General features: G+C 32.9%; 1 protein-coding gene across 1 annotated transcript; it reads right to left on the minus strand.

Annotated features, from left to right (window-relative positions):
* Positions 1 to 16,320: 16,320 nt before the first annotated feature.
* LOC123712219 (basic helix-loop-helix neural transcription factor TAP) lies at positions 16,321 to 17,550 on the minus strand. The gene has a single exon (XM_045665222.1). It carries the CDS (start codon positions 17,548 to 17,550, stop codon positions 16,321 to 16,323), a length of 1,230 nt encoding a protein of 409 aa, XP_045521178.1.
* Between the last annotated feature and the right edge of the window lie 4,855 nt (positions 17,551 to 22,405).

Here is a 22,405-nt window from a genome sequence, read left to right on the forward strand (position 1 = left end):
TAAACACAACAATAAATATACACAACAATAATATATAGTCCTAGATTTTTAACTACTTTAGTGGACTCTTTCTGGGTTAAGTATAACTTTAAAAATTCTACTATAAATCTTTATAGTAACACGAGGGTGGCAAGTACGTCATAAGGGTGCCGGGGTGGGGTTGCACCCTACAGTCCAAGCTATTAGAGGACAATAGCGACCCCATTTCATTCCCTAGGATTTTGACATGCTGGTAGACTATGTTAATTTGCATTTTTCTGTTTACTGACTTTGTGATATTGCTAAAATATTTTCAAAGGCGTAAATTTTTTGTTCTTATATATCGTATATTGCATTAAATGAGATTTTTTTAAATATTTTCATTGAAAGGCGTAAAAAATACTAAATAAACTATGCTATAAAGGTTAAATGGGTTGTTATTCTAAAAAAAAATGTTTAAATATTATGAATAGAAGTATTTGTAATTCAGGACTGTAGATGTTCACTGAAGTATTTCCGAACCAATACAACTAAGGGTCCTTATAAATAATTGTAATAAATTAGCTAAAATAAAATATAAAGCGTTAATCTTACAACAGTTTATAAAATATACCATACTAAATATAATATATTTTTTAAGTTAAAACAATAATTAATGTTAGTTTTAATTAAGTTGGTCACGCACAACCGCGGCATTTATTCTTGTAAACACACATTCATATGTTAATCCCTTCAAGTATTTTGAATATTTAATTGCATGACATTGTGTAAATAAAACGAGTGACAATCTATTCGTTATGCTTATTATAATCGTTTGGTTGATACGGAGTGTGGGCATGGACCTTAGTTTAAACAATATTTTTTTTTTATAAAAACACATTCTCTTACTAAGCTGCTATGGGTTTGACTATATAACTATTTCGTGTTTTAGTAGTTATCTCCAGCATCGATATCAGAGAGTGTGTTTTTTGAGAAATGATGGGATCTGTGTTTAATCGTCTCTGGGCCTTGTAGACAGAGGAATTCCGCAAGGATCTATTTTGGGACCCCTCTTATTTATCCTATATTCAGCAGATTCACTATCATTTATACGCCGATGACCTGAAAATATATATTCCTGTTGATAGGGCCCGTGTCAATGACTGTACCCGAAATATAAATGAGGACTTGGAACGAATTTCTGTTTGGTCCCATAGAAATGCACTCCTCTTAAATCCAATAAAGTCGAAAAAAGCAAGTGTCTGATCTCGCAAGACTGGGACTTAGTCCCACAATTCTTGTTAATTCTTCGCCTATAGCTCAGGTCCCGTTGGCAACAAATCTGGGCGATGACATTGATAGTCATTTGAGTTTCGAAGATTATGTTTCAAATATAGTTCGTAATTCCTTTTTTCGTCTCAAGGTTTTATACGACCTTTCTTAAGTGTCGATCTTCGAATTGGACTTTGTGAAATTATTGTGCTTTCAAGGCTCACCTACGCTCTTCCGATGTACTGGCCTTGTGTGTCTGCTAAGGCACAACGGTTGATCCAGAGGGTACAAAATGCATGCCCGATTTTGTGTTACCATACCTCCTCGGTCACATGTCACCCCCTATTTGAACAACCAAAACTTTTTAACAATATAAGGTCGACAAAAATTTTATTTGGCATGTTTGTTATTTGTTGTAGTATATACTAAACAACCTGAATATCTTTACAAAAAGCTCCTTTGGCGTAGTAATGATAACAAGAATAAAGTCAGGAGTCGTACTCAGGAGCTCGCCATTCCCCAGGATCGGACGGCTTCATTTCATGGGAGTTTTAAATATAGCGCGACCAAATTTTGGAATAATATCCATCCTCCGTTGAAAAATCCTTAAACTAAAAATTTTCGTCGCAATTATAAATTACATCTACTTAATCAACAAAAATCTCACGTAATATAGATTTTAATCCGCCCAAAAATATTTATTTATCTACTTCTTAACAATTATTCTTATTATTGTCTTTGGTTAACATACCTTTTGCACATTGATAGAAAACAATTTTTTAACCGGATTAAAGCTTATTTATTGTAGATAACACAACTTTCTCTAAGGCTGTCATGCTTATGTCATTCATTGTCTTCAGTCAGCGTGACCACGCACGCTGTAAAGCACGCGAAACGTCGGAAAAATTTAAATTAAAAATTATGTAAAAAAAAAAATTATAAGTTTATAATAATACAAATAATAGCTTAGCTTTAATTATTCTTATTTTTATTTTATTTACATTTTTTTTTCTTAATTGCTTACACTGATAACTTTTACTATTATTATTTGCTTCTACTGAGTATTAGATTCTTATTTGCTTTTTGTGACTGAAGCGCAAACTAGCTGCTGTGGTCTCTGGCAGAATGACCAGCGCTGTGGAACAACTCTGCTCCTCAGCATAATGCTGAGCCAGGGCCAATTACAACCACACACACACGTATTACACAATTAAACCTTTTTCTTTAAAAAAATGTTATCTCTCTATTATTATTATTTTTTAATTTATTTTTATTTTTTGTTTTTTTATGTGTTTCTCAGTGTGTGTTTTGTTAGCAATAAATGTTATGTATATGTCTACATTAAAACATACAATTAAAAATAGCAAGCAAGAATATTATAAAAATTAATTTCTTTATTAATAGAATAATAATAATAAGTTACAAAAATGTTATGGTCGTACAATCTAAAGTCCGTACGTACTTATATTTTGCCACAAATAATAGCGTGTTAATTTGTCTTAAAAGGTAGAATCGAAGTCATATAATTAGAGCCAATTCTTATATTGTTTTATTACTACATTATCAAATTAATATTAATTATAATGTGTCACGTAAACACGCATTGATAGATGAACACATAGTATTGTCTTTTGTTAACATAGCTTTTACAACATCAAGACAATCGTTTAATGTTTTTTTAACTATTAAGTTTACAATAAACATTAAAAGGTTGTCTAGTAAACCTTGATTGCCATACGAAAGGTGTTTGCCAATATATAATGACTTCACTCGTTCGCAACATATAAAAGTATAATTAAAAAGCGAATAACAAATTTAATTTATTGGATACATTCGTGATACACTTTTATTTTATTTATATGTATATTATGCGTATACAAATTTATTGCACTGCTTCGTTATATCTTAATATAAAATAATTAAAAGTATATAACTTTTCTGTTCAATAAGTAACCATTTCTGATGTTAAGTGATACCGCCGCCCATGGACATTCACATTTATTGAAGCCTCGCTCGTAGCCGGCCTTTGAGGAATTGGTACTCTTGAAGGACCCTAAGTTAATTAACAGCCACGCCAGTTCTCACTCCCTACAGAATCCAAATTTTCAAAAGCGTATATATCAATAAAATTTGTTTTAATTTGACTGACCTATATTTTCATGATTTAAAATCGTTTGGTGAGTTGGAAGAATACTTACAGAGTCAGCTGGTGGATTAAACTAGCGTACTTATCCCTCTCATCTTATCCTCTTGTCAAGCTTGACAAATAACTGTTATAAGGGTAGATCAAAGATAGCGGGAGATGGTATCTGTTCCATTACCACTAATACTGGTAGATAAGATCGCCGACAGCTTTTATAAAGCTGTTTTTGTGCTTAAAATTGTTTGCTGCGCTGCTTGACCCATTTTAAGATTCTAGCTCCTTCGAATAAACTAAGTATAGTATGTAAATTGAAGTACATTATTTATGTTAATTTAAAATAAAATATATTAAGATTTATGTCCTTCAAAACAAACAAAGTAAGAAATACATTGAATTAGTGATAGAAGGCCGAAAAAGTAGTAAGTCAAAGTCATGTATTTTTATAGAAGAGCTCCTTAGGTCATAAGTTCGAACTTGGCCTGTGGACTAATGGCGTTTCTGTCTATGTGTTAGACCGAAAATGGCGTGTGAATAAACAAAAAAAAAATTACGAAATATATACTTAGGTCCAGATCAAAAAGGTTATAGTGCCACTGGTTTACTTTTTATTTGTCATTATTTCGGCTAGTAATTTTAACTTCGTGGATCATTGCACTTAAATCACTCAGTTGCGAACATATGAAAATCTAAAATATATCTATAGTACTATAAACAAACAACAAAGTAACTAGACAATACGTAATGCGTTACGCACAATGGATCTACGAAGTCTAAGTGCGGAAACTGAGTCCACAAATACGTTACGAAACACATACGTATAGATTAATTTCTATGTATGTTTTAATAAGAAATGTAATATTATTTTCAGTTATTTTTATAAGTCTTATACTACTTTTTATTAATACAAATTAACGCTGTGATAAATAAAAACAAAACAAAATAAAAACAGTGTAATAAGATTGAGTCGAATTAATTTTAAGTGACGATAACACTGGATAAAAAAAGCCATTTATTTTCCCAATAAGTCCTAGATTGTCTTAATTTTTTTCGTATAAAAATTCGAATCACACAGTTCAGCGACAATCCGGCGACAATGCCCCGAGGTGTGGGCCAAACGAAAAATCCCATTTGTCCAGGGAGGCGGAATAATAACCGCTTTTTACCGGCTTAATCCGGATCAGATAACCTCCCCAATGTGATGCCCGTTTGATATTCATGATCAACAGGGATTTGGGAACACCATATTACTGTATATCATGTTTCTTAAAGGACTTTAAAAGCTTTTTGTCTAACAAAAATAGCGCTTTATATATTTTAATAAATACGGGAAAAGGTATAAAATATTAATTTTACTAAGTATTTATTAAAATATATAAAGCGCTATTTTTGTTAGACAAAAAGCTTTTATGTTTTTTTTAGTACATTTAGGATAGAACCGTCAAAAGATGTTTCCCCTTGATATAAATCAGGGGTGCTACATTTTTTTTAGGTCTGAGCCTCAGATTTCTGAATCTACTATGATACTATGATATTTTTTTCCAATCTAATAGTAGGACTAATAACTGAACCGAATGATTAATGCGCACATTCAAAGAAAGTCCATTGGTGTACAGCCGGGAATCGAACATACAACCTCGGGGATGTATGTTCAATCTATGACTGCTCATTCAAATAAATATATATAGAACATAAAAAAATCCAGTACTCTGATAACGATGATAGCAAAAAACATATTAAGTTGACTTTATGTCTATTTTTACCATAGTTTGACCGAGAAATTTCCAAAATTCTCCCTATTAGATGAAAACTACAGAACATTTAGCATTTACGACTCAATAATAAAATTGACTACGATTCGAACAGTAGGAATAACTGTCAGTAACAATAATGTGTAGTAATTAAATCTTAGAAACCGAGGGTAGGGTACGAAATGGTCCAGCTGCATTTGGTAACGGTAATAGTTGATGAATTTGATATATTTATTAAAGATATCTTTAAATTTTTATATTCTCCATTTAAAGTACAACATGTAAACAATGTAAATGTTATGTAGAAATTATTATGTCAAGCACCGATAACAAGTCAAATGCAACAGACTAGCTAGAACATTATTTTTATTACGAATAATAAAGTTTTTTTGATTTCATTCTATCAATGAAGTTGCTCAGCGCCATTTTTAGTACTGATTCTGAATTGATTTTCGAAACAAAAATTGCCTACGTTCATCCCAGAGCTAAAATAATATTCTAACTGTACAAGAAAGTTTTAGAGTTTATTATTTATTTATCATTAGAATCAAACAAAAATAATAATTGTTCGTCTTCGTAGTTATTAGTACAGACAATAAGTTGTTAAATATTGTAGTAACAACTTATGAAAATATTTTTTTCAATTAAATGAATCTACCGCCATTTCAGGGCGTAGAAGGGACAAGGGGAGCTGGCAAGAAACTCTCTACTTCTTTTAAAATTATTTGACTGGTGTACCATTATCACCCCTGAGGTCGCGAGTCCTAATGCCGGCCATGCACGAATGGGAGTATACCTCTTAACGTATAATAAATGCTTGCTGGTACATTAAGATATAGGCCTATATGTAACCCGCCATATATATAAAGAAATAAATTGGTTCTGATTCAACGAGGCAAAGAATTACACCGCGATGTATGTATGGTACAAGAAATTGTATGAATTTTCAAAATTGTTTGATCAAAGCGAAATATTGACCGATCGCCCCGGTGCGGTGTCAAATCGTTTACCCTTATCGAGGCCCCATCTGTGCATTCGTGAACAATGCAGTTCATTCATGCGAGCTTTTTATCGAAAAAATGCATTTCTAACCGAAAAACACGCTTTCAATTGCAGCGGGTGTCAGAGATAAGTGGGGTTATTTTTTATGATATTAAAAAATGAATATAGTTTTTAAATCTTTAGCTTGACTTATTTTAAAGTTGGAGTGCTCACCTAAGTTAAGTAATTATAAATGTTAACTAATGTTTCCCCGATTTTGACTGATGATTTTCTAGTATAGTACAGTAAGTGTTTGACATATACACACGTATACATACATATATACATTACATACACATAGTATAGTACAGTGTTGTCTTTGCCCCTAACATTGCTCAGTAACAAGTTCTTTTTTTTTGTCTTTTTTTATAGGATTGGAGGGCAAAAAAAAACAGCCCATAGACACCCATTTTAGTGGCTCCGTTGCCGAAGTATACGTCACGCACGTCTCGTATATCTAACGTGTCACACTGTTACAAAAAAATATTTGATTTCTTTCATATATCCTTTCTCCAATGGTGGACAGCCGTTCCCCATTAGTTTTATATCTTCTTCCCATCCGCTAGATCTATCTTGTACGTCTTTCGTGTAGAATGAGAGACTTTTATATATTATGGCATTTTTTTTTAACTTTATGCCAGTTTCAAGAAAAAGGTTGGGAAACTACACGCGAGAAAATGAGACCTTTTTGTCTTATCAAACATATTTAATTTACGCAATGCATATTATAAAATTAAAAAACAAGAATAAATAAAATAATAATTCCGTAGCAATTAGCGTAGCACTTCTACGCCGCCACGTGTCGTCGTCATGATATCACCACAGACTGCAGAGTGCAGACGCGTGCCAGGAGTGTGTCTACACCATCGACACTTCAAATAGTTTATTAACTCATTTGTCACATACTTATAAAAATAAAGTGTAATAATAATTGAATGAAATTTGAATCGTATGCAATTTTAATATAATTTGTCTTTGTCCTTCTTATATCTTGTAAAATTTATGATTTCTTTTACATTTCTTGTGCCTGTTGCGTATTATGGATTTGATCTGAGTTCTGCTACAATTATTTTGGATCGGTAGGCATAATAACTTACATAGATTAAAAATCAGATTATCAGACCTATTAAGCAGTTGAAGTTCAAATTAAAAACTTAAAAAGGTTAACAAATCTATCAATTACTTCCAGGCAACGATATAATTTAAAAGTTTACGTCAATGTAAAATGTGTCCCCCAGAGATGGTTTCTAATAGGTTTGTGACAAGCATCAAATTGTGTGTATAAATTCTGCGTGAAATCGTGACGCGTGACGAAACAACCAATACCACGCATGTTAAACGATTAGTTAACTATTAATTATATTTTAACTAGACATAGTAGTGCGTTAGTGTAATCAAGAATATTTTAAAGGCTGGCAACGTACCTGCGAGCAATGTCCATGGGCGCGGTATCACTTAATTATTACATTAAAAAGAATAGCGTTATTCAATATAGTTACGGCTACTCGTCTTAGCTTGTTAACAGTTATATCATTCTGTATATTACTCACCATGTATATTATTATCATACTTAAAGTATATTTTAGGTGGGCTAAAAGGATATATTAGGTGTGTGAGTGGGTGAGCAGTGTTGGCCTAATGGCTTCAGCGTGCGGCTCTCATCCCTGATCTCGTAGGTTCGACCCCCGGCTGTGCATCAACGGATTTTTACATAAGCTCGAACGGTGATGGAGAACTTCGTAAGGAAACCGGCTTGCTTTAGACCCAAAAAGTCGTGCGGCGTGCGTCAGACGCAGAAGGCTGATCACCTGCTTGCCTAATAGATTAACAGATGATCATACAACATACAGAAATCTAAGACCCAGACCTAAAAAAGGTTGTAGCGCCATTGATTTTTAGGTGGGTTAAAAGTTCGTAGTCTAACATAGAATGAATCTTTTTTTAAATAGCATTTTATTTGATTATTCAATATACTTCGCTTTCGAGAACAATACAATGATTATAGCGCTCATACACAATTTTATACGATTTGTCTTTAGTCTCAAAATAGGCTTCAGTTTCGGCGATTACCTACCTATTCATCGGTGCAAAATTACCGTCCATCGAGCATTGTCTTGGAACTGTCGAGCAAGTCTGAGAACAGAAAAAGCTGGGGGGCAAATCTGTTGAAATAAATTCGGGTTTATTACGATTGAACAGCTTCAAATACTGCTTGGCATCATCAATTCGTTGTTATTTCTGGTCTATAGATACGCCGCAGCATGCTTCAATGCTATTTTTGCTTAAAGGCAAAGTACCTTTTTAACCTTTTTAAACAAGTACCAATATTACCTTATATTATTTTATATTGTAAAACACGATGTAGTCACTAAGATCGTGATCAAATAGGAAATGGGCGGGCTGTATAGCGTGCATAGACAAGAATCTGAAGGCTCTTTGAATGAATATCTCGCCAAAACAAAATGCCGTTTGGCCGTACACTGACCAGTTATACTGACGAAATCATAATGCAGGCTGCAAATATATGCAAAAGGCGCGATGCCAGTGGATTGAAAAATAAAAGTGTATTCGTCCAAATATGGACTTACTTATATATTGTAACCACGCATGTTTAATTCGAACTGTGCATTTCACTACCAGCTACAATCGTGAGAAAATTTTTATTATGATAATCGTTTTATAGCCGTTTTTTGTCACACTAATATGACACGCGTAATTTCAAGAGGTATTATATCACTGAATATTATTTAGAGTGTCATCACATTAATCGCCACTTAGAGTATAAAGAACTATTATAACGACACCTTTTTATAAGCTGTGGGAAAGTTATTTTAGGATGAAGTGGATTGGATAGGCTAGTGATAGGATTTGTTTTTTCCCGGACGAATTATATACTTGGAGTGGTGTCAATCTAGTGGCGCATTACTGAAGTCATATACTCTGCTTGTGTAATGAAATTCTCTCTTTGTGCGCAATTAATACGGTGAGGTACATAACCATTAATAATTTGGATGTTAAAATATGAAATATACGCAGAAATGTGTTGCTTATTAACTTTATACAAGCAAATATAATTACGTTATATACTAATGTTTAACACCAATTAGGCAAACCTAGAAATTTACTAGCTTTCAGTTTTTTAATATGGAAAACACGGAAAACGTACAGGATGCTCCTCTGATGTTAAGTGTCGCAAGTGCGTTGCCGGCCTTATAAGAATTACTTATATACGGGTGGAATTTAGTATTCTGACTCAGCTGCTGTATTTAATCCGAACAACGTATCTGAACACTCTCCAAAGTAAATGCGATAAAATATACAGAGCGGTTAATAATTAGCTAAATGTTACCAGATAAACACTTTATAAAATCCGTACGCGTGTGTCCAATTAGGGTGTAATATAAACATATTAAAAGACATATAAATAGAGTAGCGCCAGCACGCGGCAGGCATGAGACTGACGCGTGCGCAGCGTCTGGCCAGGAAGTGCTTTAACGCCTATCATTTTCATTTGGTTAACTTTGTGTTGTGAACCAACAAATAACAATATAACCTTGTCCTTTTCTATCGTATTATTTTGTCTTCTATAAAAAAAATATATATTTTCTTGCTAATTCCCTGACTATGTTGTCGTTGGAAGTTTTCAATAACTACGCATACATTTATGTCTAATTTAAGTAAATGGTATTGGTAACTGGATGATGATTAAACCTACCTAACTTTTTGTATAACATTTACAGCAAATTCTAGAAAGATGCCTCTTAACCTATTGCTTTTAAGTTCGTCTCCGTTACTTTTATTCCCATAGCTTGTTTACTATTGTTTACTATTATACCATTTAGCTGTATTGCTACAAGAAGAGGCAGCACTTTGTCTAACCCTGAACCTGTAAAGATACAAGAATCCAGGTTTTATTTGTAATTTTCGAAAAGAGTAACAATATTTGGAAGGAATGACTTATTTATTATTTAGGTATATGCTACTATTACATTCGCAATATCGAGTTAATTACAAATTATAATTTTTAAATGTTATAATTCTAATAGAGTAATATTTATCTTCTATCGAAAGGAATCCTAGGAATAAACATGTGAATGCTAAAGGCAACTTGTTGATACAAAAGGAACAAGACGCCTAAAGAGAACTAAACCTTTTGATTTATTATTTGAGTTTTAATTAGAAGAAACAAAATATAAACATATTCAACATTGTATAAAACTTTGTCTATACAAATACACTTTAGAGGACATCTAAATCTCTGAGAATCTCTTTAATTGCGTTTAGTGAATAACTAGTCGTAAATTAAAATTTAAAACAAATTATAATATGACCTAAGAAACTCCGGTGCAGTTTATCCCTTGTTAGCAACTGAATACTGCAGAAGAATTATTTTAAACACTACGTTTTCGATAATACAATCTTGGGAGCTTTTAAAAATGTATGGCATATGCCATCAAGAACTTTGATAAGGCCTTGACATAGCCTAGCTTTATTATAATTGAATAATTATTTCAATAGCTCCATACTGGATGGGCGTTTATTAAAAAACAACAGATGCGCTCTCCTGACTCAACTAGGTTACTTGTTATCATTACAAACAAACATACAAAGATACAGTTGGTTTTCAATCAATCTCAAGTAGGGGCTTGTGTACCAATCATAGCTTGGGGTTAAATTTGACCCTTATTGCATTAACTTTTACATGTGTCTCGTTCAGAACAATAATTAATAAATTAATATTAATTATATGTCCTGTGTTTTCAAAATAATTTACTATTTTCGTATTTTTTTATTTTATAAAGAATCCTTGCAAGAATGGGCTTTATAAAAATAAAGTGTTGCTATTTCAATAATCCTCAATTAACAAAATGCAACGCAAAAAAGTTAAAAACAGTGTTGTCATCATGTTTCAGACGCTATTAAACTGCTGCTTTAGTATTAAGAGGAAAAATAAAAGACGCCACAAGTTAAGATCTTACTTCTGTGCCTGACAAAGTGCATTTTTGGATCTCTTATTTCTTTCCTTATTTTAGTTATTTTCCGTATGAGCAAGTGTTTGCCCTCACAAACATCGAAGTCACGACTACTGGGTTAACAGCCGCGTGCTTAACCCACAATACTAACGTTTCAGCGTATTTAAACCTAAATTTTATATAAACTTTTAAGTCTATATTATAAGTATAATATAATATAACTAAGCAATGTGTTGCTATTGAATAGAGGGAATATATTTGGTAAACTATTTGTTACCACAATAAATAATTTATAATATTTGTATTTGCTGAATCAATACTCCGGGGAGTTCATCCCTTTTGACATAGCCATTTATTGTATCGATCATAAAGGATCAACTACATTGTGTAGTTAAGGTATCAGCTGTCTTATTGTATAAGAAATTTACTTTATAATATGTAGTGAATTTCGTAGATTGTTAATAAGAGCTATAGATTTTTAATGTTCATACCTACCGTCACCAGTTTCCAGTATTGCCTTTTATCATTATTAATACAATTTATACAGTGTTTTTAAGGTAATCTTTCAACTCTGTAACTGCCATTAAAACTATGTAGTTAAAGGAAATATGCTTATAGCAATATTTTATCAATAAATTGAAATAGATGTGTTAGTCAAATTATTTTAAAACTGTTTAATTTTAATATTAAGGTTTTGTTGATATTACGACGTAGTTACTTAATTTTCCAAGACAGTAAACTATTATTTATTTATCATCTCACAATTGTCGTAAATTCGTAAACATATTTTAATTGCAATCAATTAATTATTTGAAATTTTATAGAACGATATAATTTTTATAAATTAAATAAATCAGTGGCATTACAAACTTTTAGATCTAGGCCTCAGATTTCTGTATTTGTTTCATAATCTTTTATCTCACAGGCAAGTAGGTGATCAGCCTCCTGTGCTTGACACACGCCATCCACTTTTTTACTTTTAGGGTCTAAGGATAGATAGCCGATTTCCTCACGACGTTTTCATTCACAGTTCGAGTTCGAATGTTACATGAAATAGAAAGTCCAGTGCATAGCCGGGGATCGAACCTACGACTTCAGGGATGAGAGTCGCACGCTGAAGCCACTAGGCCAACACTACTCTCGTTTTTATTGTTGTGCAAATATTCCGAATTGCTTTTTAAATTTATATGCATTATTAAATTTACATATGAATTCAACCAGCCACAATACCGTACAACTCAATTTAAAAAACTAATAAAACATATCAATATTTATTTTCGCGTTGAGTAAATACAAGTAGCTGCCCTCGGGCCTGTGTGTCAATAGGCCAGCAATTAGCCTCGGGCACTAAAAAGATCAAATATTTAAGCTTGTTTAAGTTTTTTATGTGTGCTTTATGTACTTTTGCTTGGCGTTACAATATAATAGCTTGTACGAGAATCAAAGCGTAAAATAATACGTAAAAGTTTAGTTGTCTTTTGTCTTTCCATGATTGAGTTGTATCACAATTTGCACACGTTTTTATTTATGAAATCCCGTGTTGGAACTGGCAGTATACTCACCTGATGTTTAGTTGACTCACACGGCTAGAAGCCTCGCAGGTGTGTTGCCTTTTAAGATTTGGTACGCTCTTATCTTGAAGGACCCTAACTCGACTTGGTTCAGAAATGCAGTGGGCAACCACAAAAGGTTTGTGATTGAAGTGGATATTTATTAATTTTTATTTATTTATAAAACGTTGGACATTATACAGATTATACACACTTACCATTAATTATATTGGAACATGATAGCAAAGGATAATTAAACAAGCAACCACAAATTAAAAAAAAATAATAATAATGAAAACTATAACTAAACTTCATTAAAAGCACTATAAACAAAGTTACGGTAAGTTGGAATATTTTTGGAAAATCAATGTTAGTAATCAAGTTGTAAAAGCGAGATATTACCGATTAAAAGTATCAAATAAGCGAGCCGTAGGTACGATATAGAAGAATTATAGTTCTAGTAACATTAGGATTACAAAGAAAGGAAAATTTAGCAAGAAGGTTAGTATGAGTATTAAAGTTAAATATTTCAAACAAATAAACTTGGTCAATGAAACTTTTGAAACTTAAATGAAACATTGTTGTAAGTACATAATAGAATACTAATAAATGTAGGATGGCTCAAAATTTCAATTATAAAATTATTACATATAAGATGTTACGTGCGTCAAATATAATGTAAATTTGGATTAATTGTTTCTGTGATCAGTGAAATTAGTAAACTACTGTTTGTCTTCTGCTTCTGTAAATTTTTCCAATCAAGTAGTCGATCAATCTTCGCAGTAATCTGGTCGCATAATTCAAACATTCGAAGGGGACTAAATGGTTTTACCCAAATGTGCTGGATTAGTGGAATACCGAAGTGGGGAGTTAAGTATGACATTTAATATTCTGCCACTAATTTGTGGGGTTCGTGGCAGCCGCAACGAATCGTCCGATTGGCTTCCAATACAGTGTTTATTTATTGAAGAACAATTTGTACTGCCCAAAGCTCTTTGGAAGCGTTATTTGGCACGATGTAGACTGTTGTTGTTAGACTGTTAAGTACTCGGCGGTATTAATTCACTAATAATTATGCAAAATGTGTACGGGCTTTAAAGGAAAAATCACGAAAACATACTTTTTATAGAAATTATCGACAGATTTTATTTAGTCTTCTGATTAGAGTACTATCTGCCTCTTTTTATCACAGCGTTAACACAGTTTGATAGAAAGAGACGAAAGCAACAAACTAAAATAAAGTTAATATAGCAATTATACTGTTTTAGATTTCATGACAAATAAACGATGTGCCATAATTAATCTAATTATTATTCGCTTCACAAATCTTTGTTGCAGAACCAACTCGATATTAATTCTAAAAATAATAATTTCTAATATAGTTTGAGTCGAAATTTATAAAAATCATACTGTCAACCCTCATAAATGATTTATATGAATTTACAGTAATCATATGGTAAGCTAATTTCCTGTTCGAAAATTAATTTCAAAATAATTCCCCGTGACGAACGGACTGTTTTCCTGAATAACAGTGTCGTATCATGAGACAGGTGCAATGACCCTTTGATTTGCAGTTGGTAACAGTGTAATTTATAATATAGTTCAATAACTATATTAATAATTAAATATATTAATAATTATTATAAAATATAATATTAACACAACATATTATATGAAACATGCCTAGCATGTTTAACGATAAACATGGTGTCAATGAGAGAAACACTTTTTGAACGGATTAAAGCTATGTATTATTATTAAAACTTATAGTTATTTAATAATTCTAAATTTCAAGACGAAAGGTGTTAAATGTCAAATGTATCACAGCTGCAGAGAAAGTTGTTTTATCTGTATTTATTGCCCCGAAGTTGGCAATAATCCGTTCAAAAAGTGTTTTTCTTAATGTGTAAAAGCTATTTTAACAAAAGACAATACTATGGTGTCAATGGTTGCTGTGCTTTAAAATTTGTATAACAAACGAAAAACTTGGCGATTAAGAGTACACTTGCCAGTTTTTTTTCGTCCTCTCTACGCCTTTGAATCGGTAACGGTAATAATGTTAATAAGGTTATAAGTTATTTTAAATATTGATGTTCATAGTTAGCAATAAGAATAAACATATTTTGATTCGATATTAAATACTTTGAACGCACGTCATTAGTACCAAAGGATAACATTTCGATAGATTTCGATGTAAAAGTGGAGTATTGGCCTAGTGGCTTCAGAGTGCGACTCTCATCGCGGTCGTAGGTTCGGTCTCCGGCTGTGTAGCAATGGATTTTATTTCTTTGTGTGCATTTAAGATTTGTTCGATTGGTGAAGGAAGACATGGTGAGGAAACCGGCTTGTTAGACCCAAAAAGTCGACGGCGCGCGTCAGGCACAGGTAACTGATCTATATGCCTATTAAATTGACGAATGATAATGACATATACTGAAATCTGAAGCCCAGATCTAACATGGTTGCAGGTGCCACTGATAAAATAAATCTTAATAAATGATGTGTCGGCTCAGCTAAGTAGTCCTGTGAGGTTTTGTAATGTTTTTTTAGCTTTTAGGATATGTATAAGTTGAAACATCTTGTTAACGTTTAGATAGTTCTAATTTTATAATCGTTACAGTTTTGGTAAGGGATTTTTGTCACCCACGTAGTCCTAGAAATGTGGCTGTGGCTAACCAACGTAGAGAAACCTCGGAGCAGTAACGTTGCTCGGTGAAGCCTGCAAAATACCCATTAGACTTCTGTGCCTCAAGAAGGAGCTAAGCTGACTTAGTTAGCTGAGACTTTACGCACAACGGGCCTAGTTATGTACGCAAACTGAGTCCACCAACCTTTAAGCTTTTAAGTAATGTAATGTAGTAATGTTCTGTTAACATTAAGTGTAAATAATATTTCATACATATAAACTATTTGAAAAATGAATAGACGTTTATCAATCTTAAACTAAACGCCCAAAACTGAAGTAAACGATAAAATGTACTCACTGAACCGTATATTCAATAATGATAACAATAATAATTCGTCAATAGACATCATGTTCAACTCCGGGAGCAAATACTACCAACAAAATAGGCCATAACGAATTTTCAAAGCAAACATTAGTAACTCGACTCGACGGGTGCCCCTATTTTAACCGAATTAATCATGACCCTTATTCCAAAGGGAAAAGGGTGGTTTTATATATAGATTAAGTACAATGCGTTTGCGCAGGGGTGCATTCACAACTTTTCGCTCTTTAACAACCATTGTTCCTTTTTGATTTATATTCATGGCTCTTGTATTGTTGAGCAAATCAAGTGTAAGTTTGCGTTTAGTTTTATTATTGAAATAACCTAGACACTGTATTTATTTTAGGCTAAAAGATCGCCTGAAAAATATGAACCTACTTGTGTTCGCGGTATGTTCATTTAATCAGTAGAGATTTCTTATGGAAATAAAAATGTCAGCATTATCATAAAAATAAATTTATATTTCATTAAAACATGACTAGATATCAATGTGCCTAAATAATCTATGTTACAATATTTATTGTCTAAACACAGTCTTTGGTAAAAAATACATTTTACAAAATATAACTTTGTGTTAAATGACTAGCAAAGAATTATACATATAAAGGTTCTCAATTAGAGCTAAAATTAGATTTTAGCGTTCACAACATTTTGATTTCTATAAAAACTCCTATATCTCTGGTCATCAAAATAAATGTTCGATTGAACGAGGCTCATCTGATTGTTATATTCATATCTTTGATTGTAACAATTCAATTGATTATTATAATTAGGATACTCTGAAGACCCTTCATTGTTTCCGTGTTTTCCATTTTTTGCAGCAACTTCAAATGCGTTTTTGAACAAGTTATAGTTATTTTCATTAAAATACTCTTTTGTATTATCATTCTCGAAGTTGTTATTATATCCGTTACGGAATGCTTGGGTCTGTTGGTTGTAGAAGTTTTGTTGTATCATATCATCACCGTAGCTCGAGGGATTTGTAAAGAATCCGCTTCCCGTAGTAGATGTAATACAATTCCCACCGTTGTTATTAACAGAGACTGTTACATTTCCAACGTTAATCAAAACACCCTCAGACGTTTGGAGGAAATTCGATCCATTTGGAAAAGGTTTGCTAAAGCCTTGAAAGCTCCTGTAACTACCATCACCTTTATCAACATTACTCTTATCTGGCAGCAGAAAGATTTCTCGAAAGGCATCTTTGTTAATTTTGTCGCAATTTTGTGATATTTCATTGAAGTCATTTGATACCTGCCCAGAGTTAATATTATCTAAGGCTTCCAGCGTTTGACTTAGAGCGAAGATGTAGTTATGTGCGAATCGTAAGGTTTCGATTTTTGTTAACTTCGTGTCTTCGGGAAATGTTGGCAGAACACACCTTAACCTGTCTAAAGCCTCATTTAACATATGCATCCTATTTCTTTCTCTATCGTTGGCCTTGATTCTTCTATTTCTTTTTATTCTCATAATCTGCGTTGGACTCTTAGATCTTGTCACTCTGTTTTTCCCGTTTGCATATTTCCTTTTTGGTTTCGTGGTATCCTTCAGTTTCTTGTCTTTTGCTTTTATAGGTGTCGATGTTATACCGATGGGGTGAAAATCATCAAATGGTTTGATATCTTCAGTAGGTGTTTGAAACGGGAATTGAAATTCTTCTGTGAATAGCCTTCGACGTACAGGACTGTCCTTTGATGGAGTTAAAGATATACCAAGGTCGGTTTTATTAGATTTTATTGGGGTAGTATTTGATGTGGGAGTGGCCAAGGAGTCTGTATACGATCTTTCGAAGCCAGAATCATTACTGCAAATGCTGTCATTGAAGTCACAGAACTCGTCAAAATTTGTGCCAAACATTGTTACCTGAAACAATTAAAATACATTTTAATAAGAGTATCTCATACGACATAGTGAAAAGAACTTATATCTTGTAATGATTTTTCTTTAATTTGTATGCATAAGACTAACAATGAAATTTATAGAAAAAATAAATATTGAAATAATATTTAAAGAAAAAATTTATATCCAAATCCCCCTATGCACAAGTGTGTCGCGTGACAGGCGAACGGAAAGTCAGTTGAACTTTATCGCTTCCGATTTCCTGTGCGTGATTTCCGGCAAAGGTGCTTAAAAAGTTAATTGTTCAATTCAATAAACGAATTTAGCAACAAGTAAACTAAAAAAAATGTAAAGTTAAATTACTTAATTTTATTGGTATTTTTGCATATGATCAAAATTGTATTTCGTAATAACAACGTATAATCACTTATTTTACAAACGCTGAAGAATAAAGATCGTAGTATAACTTAAGAATGTAGAAGTTCAAGTAGGATTGAATTATGTTTTAACTAAGCGATCATTTTGTAATCGCTATATATTCTATATATGCTCGGTCTCACCGTTTAAATAATTTATAATAAATGACATATAAAAATTTACTTGCTGTGAAATGTTCTATTCGACCCAGAGGAATAACTATGTGCTAAATACAAGTACAATTCTGAAATTCTCTTCTGTTCAAAAGTTAAATTTTCGTGTATTTAAAACATGCCCACAAGTGTGCCCCCTCAAAACGCCACCTGTTAATGCACGCGACCGGCACGCGATCGAGTAATATATCAATAATGAGGGAAACATACATTTTGTATTGACTTCAATAGAAAATAAATACTTGAAGATTTTAAATATAAGAAAATTCTTCCTTGATATTTTAGCATATTGTTTAGCGTTGTCTATATTTTTTGGAGTGCAACGCAATGTGGGCACATATGAGGCTAAATACAGTCTCATGTTGGAGCGAGTAGAAAATAAATTCAACTGCTTCCTCTACAAGAGACTGTTTGTCCTGGGTATGGTGGATTATGACCAGCTACGCCTCAGAAGAGAGCTAGCTTTGTCAGTGTATTTATTTAAGATACCTACGGGTCAGTTTGATAATCTGGATATGATGGAGAAACTGGGTTTAAATTTTGGAAGTCTAAACTTTTGGATGTACCGCGCGCACATTCCAACTTGACTAGCGAAGCCCCACTGACATGAGCAATACAAATAATAAACAGAATTTCTATTGAGTTAGATCTATTTGTTTGTACACTGTCTGAGTTCACAAGAGTTGCTTGCTATATTGTTAGTTACAAGATTTATAAATATGTATTTTTTTTAGTATCGGTATGGTTATTATTTTATCGTTCTATCAAACTAGTAGTAACTGTTAATATAGAATAATAATGTGGAATAAATACATAAATAAAAAATGGTTTTATAATCACACAATGGATTTATATTTTTTTTTTTTTTTTTTTATAAAATAGGGGGCAAACGGGCAGGAGGCTCACCTGATGTTAAGTGATACCGCCGCCCATGGACACTCTCAATGCCAGAGGGCTCGCGAGTGCGTTGCCGGCCTTTTAAGAATTTGTACGCTCTTTTCTTGAAGGACCCTAAGTCGAATTGGTTCGGAAATACTTCAGTGGGCAGCTGGTTCCACATAGCGGTGGTGCGCGGCAAAAATTGCCTTGAGAAACGCTCAGTCGTGGAACGTCGGACGTCGAGGTGATACGGGTGGAATTTTGTATTTTGCCGATATGTAACCAACGGCGTGATTCAAGAGCATAATATTTGCATTTGGGGATTTCTTCCTTTATAATATAATCTCCTAGTGTATGGATTTTGAGATAGTCCCTAAACGAATAAAAATTTGCTAGCCAAATTGGATTTCGATTCTACAGAGCCCATACACATTCTGGCATGACTCTGATGCTCTAAAAACTAACACAGACACCGCGCTGGTTTATAACAACTCTTAATCACAATACACAGTGTATATACGAGCCCATTCACAAACATCTACGGTCACGCATACTTACTATACGAATTTTGTTTGATTACATGTAACACAAAGAATTCATTTCCTTTAAACAATTGTTTTAACATGCACCATGGAATAATTGTAATATAGTTACATACAGGGGCTCCCTAGTGTGTGGACTAGCGTAAGATCAATTTTGTATGTCATGGATAAAGTTTTATTACCTATATAATAATCTTAGCGTATTTTTATGCAAAGAAGCTTTTCAAGTTTAAGCCGTTGGCAAGTTTAACATTTTGAAACTATGATTGCTTATTATATAGACATAAATTCGCCCAAGCAGAAATTGCTCATGAATAAGCGCGCAATAAGAAGTTTTGGAGGTCATAGGTTCGATTCCCGTCTGTGCACCAATGGACTTTCTGTTTATGCGTGCATTTAACATTCGCTCGAACGGTGAAGGAAAACATCGCATGGAAACCGGCTCGCCTTAAAAGTCGACGTGTCAGGCACAGGAGGCTGATCACCTACATGCCTTTTAGATTAACAAATGATTATGAAACAGATACAGAAATCTGAGACCCAACGTAAAAAATGCTCACAATGTCGCTTATAGTACGGCTGTGTCGTATATACATTATTTTGATTTGTTTAAATATATCCGAAAAGCAAACGTTAGTATGATGTTACCAATTTTAATAAAGTGATTTTAGATCTAAAGGAATTATGTAAGAAATCGTGTCATTGCTACAATTTTGGTACCACAAGCTACGAGACGCGTAGACGCACTGAATTTCGTAGCACTATGTCGTTTACTTAATCAGCAATATATGCATATACGTAACGTTATGTCTTTTTTCTCATTTTGTTCCTGCTCTACCAATAACACTGCAGTTTCAGAACTAAAGGCATTTTACTTCCACTGAAACGTTTATTGTTTATGTCAGTGTCTGTCAGGTGTACAGGTTTGTTAGCCTTAGAGCCTTAGAGGCCCCCCAATAAATTATGTATAATGGATATATCCAAGCAACATTGACTACTGAAAACTTCGGCGCGTAATTGAATGCCAGATAACATAAACTACTTTATTTACGAAGTTTGTTAATTATCCTTAATTATGCCAACGAAGATTGTTTTCATAAAACATAATATTAATCAACGTCTCTTAGTTGGGATTTATTACGACCAATGTTATTTGTTATAGCTAGATCTATATCATATACAACGTAGAAAATAAGGTAATAAATTAATTACTTTTTTATTATATTTGAACATTTAAAATATTTACTCAGAACTTACTTATAAAATTTTCACAACCTGAAATCACAACACTTTCACTAACAACACTAATCACATCTTACACTATGACTAGTTGACCCTACGACTCTACGCTTACTGTTTACTGGATTCATTGCACCCCTTATTTTATGTTTAAGTAAGGTCTGCTTTGTCCAATGGGGTTGTAGTAGGTGGACACGCCCCTAATCCCATGGGAGTCTCGAGTAGGTCTCCAAGTCCCTAGCAAGGTTTTAATTTAGTTTTGAGTTAGAAGTTACACAATGTGAAGTAAAATCTCCTACTATTCGATATATTTGTGAATGGGCGCAATACCAAGAAAATTATTTATATGTTTTAAAGTTATTTTGAGGCGTATTTGGGTTAATTATTTGTGTATATATTAATACTAGTAGACTTTATTAATATATACATATATATATAAAATATTAAGTTCTGCTATTATTATTATTAAGTTCTATTATGCCATTGCGAGCAAAGGCCACACAACTAAGTGGTAGACGATCTATTTTACGTGAGTGACAAGAGTAGACTAATACTTTTGCGTTATGTTTTTTAAGAATATATTTATTTATTTTTTTAAGTCATGTAAAGTAATTTCAGTTATGTTAAAATAAAGTTTAAAATGTTCCCCAAATTGTGATTAACTTTTTATTAGACGTTCTTAATTATTTTACCAATATTTACTTTCTATATTCAACGCTTTGTACTACTTTCCATACTAGACGAACTATTTTGCATCGGGGCTCGTAGTATGCAAAATATTACTTATTCGTTTAGGTAAAACAATTATATATATAATATGCAGTTATGGTACTAAATATTATTAAAAAAATAAATTATTTATATATTTACATCCAATCCTTAATCAAGGGCGTGGAATGGTTGAGAGGAGCTGCAAATAATCTTCGCCACTATCTTGAATTTTAAAAAATAGACCTGCAAACGTCATAATAATAAGAACAGTTAAAATATTTATAATTGTTGTCAAAACACTCTCCCACATTATAAACGCACCTTGATATAAAAATCCAATCTTCTCCCAATAAGGCGGGATTTTTATATTGAGTTTTTAAGAATATAATTATATGATATTTGATGCTCACCCCGACAGTTTTTTTTTAACTGACTTCAAAACAGGAGGTTATGAGTTTGATGTGTCATTATTGGATTTGGATTGTATATAATTATATGTAATCTTTTTAAACTTCCGAGTACACTTGTGCTAAATTTAGTTATCAGCCATGTTTGTCCGTTAACACAGAAGTGTAATATATTTTGACTTAGGGAAGTAGTAATTTTAGTTTGTTTTATCAAAATCGGTTCAGTTATTGTTGAGATAAAGTTAACCACGTATTTGTTGATGCTATAGGAACGTAGGTAAATTAACGTTGACAGGTATTTTTAGTTAATTTCATCATCATTATCATCAGCCTCTTTATTTGATCCATATCTGGACGTAGACCACCTCTATTTTCCGTCAGCACCCCCTGCACTGGCCTCTCTGTAGGAACTCTCTCCACTGAGAGCCAACCGCCTTGACGATGTCGTCATTACACCCACCGACTGTTGGGTGTCCGCGCGGTCTTTTGTTTTTTTTATAGAACA

This window comes from Pieris brassicae, chromosome 7, assembly GCF_905147105.1.
Source record: "Pieris brassicae chromosome 7, ilPieBrab1.1, whole genome shotgun sequence".
In the NCBI taxonomy this organism is placed as follows: Eukaryota; Metazoa; Arthropoda; class Insecta; order Lepidoptera; family Pieridae; genus Pieris; species Pieris brassicae.

Coding starts and splice junctions, on each gene's coding strand:
- LOC123712219 (XM_045665222.1), bottom strand. CDS start 17,550: ATGTTTGGCACAAATTTTGACGAGTTCTGTGACTTCAATGACAGCATT.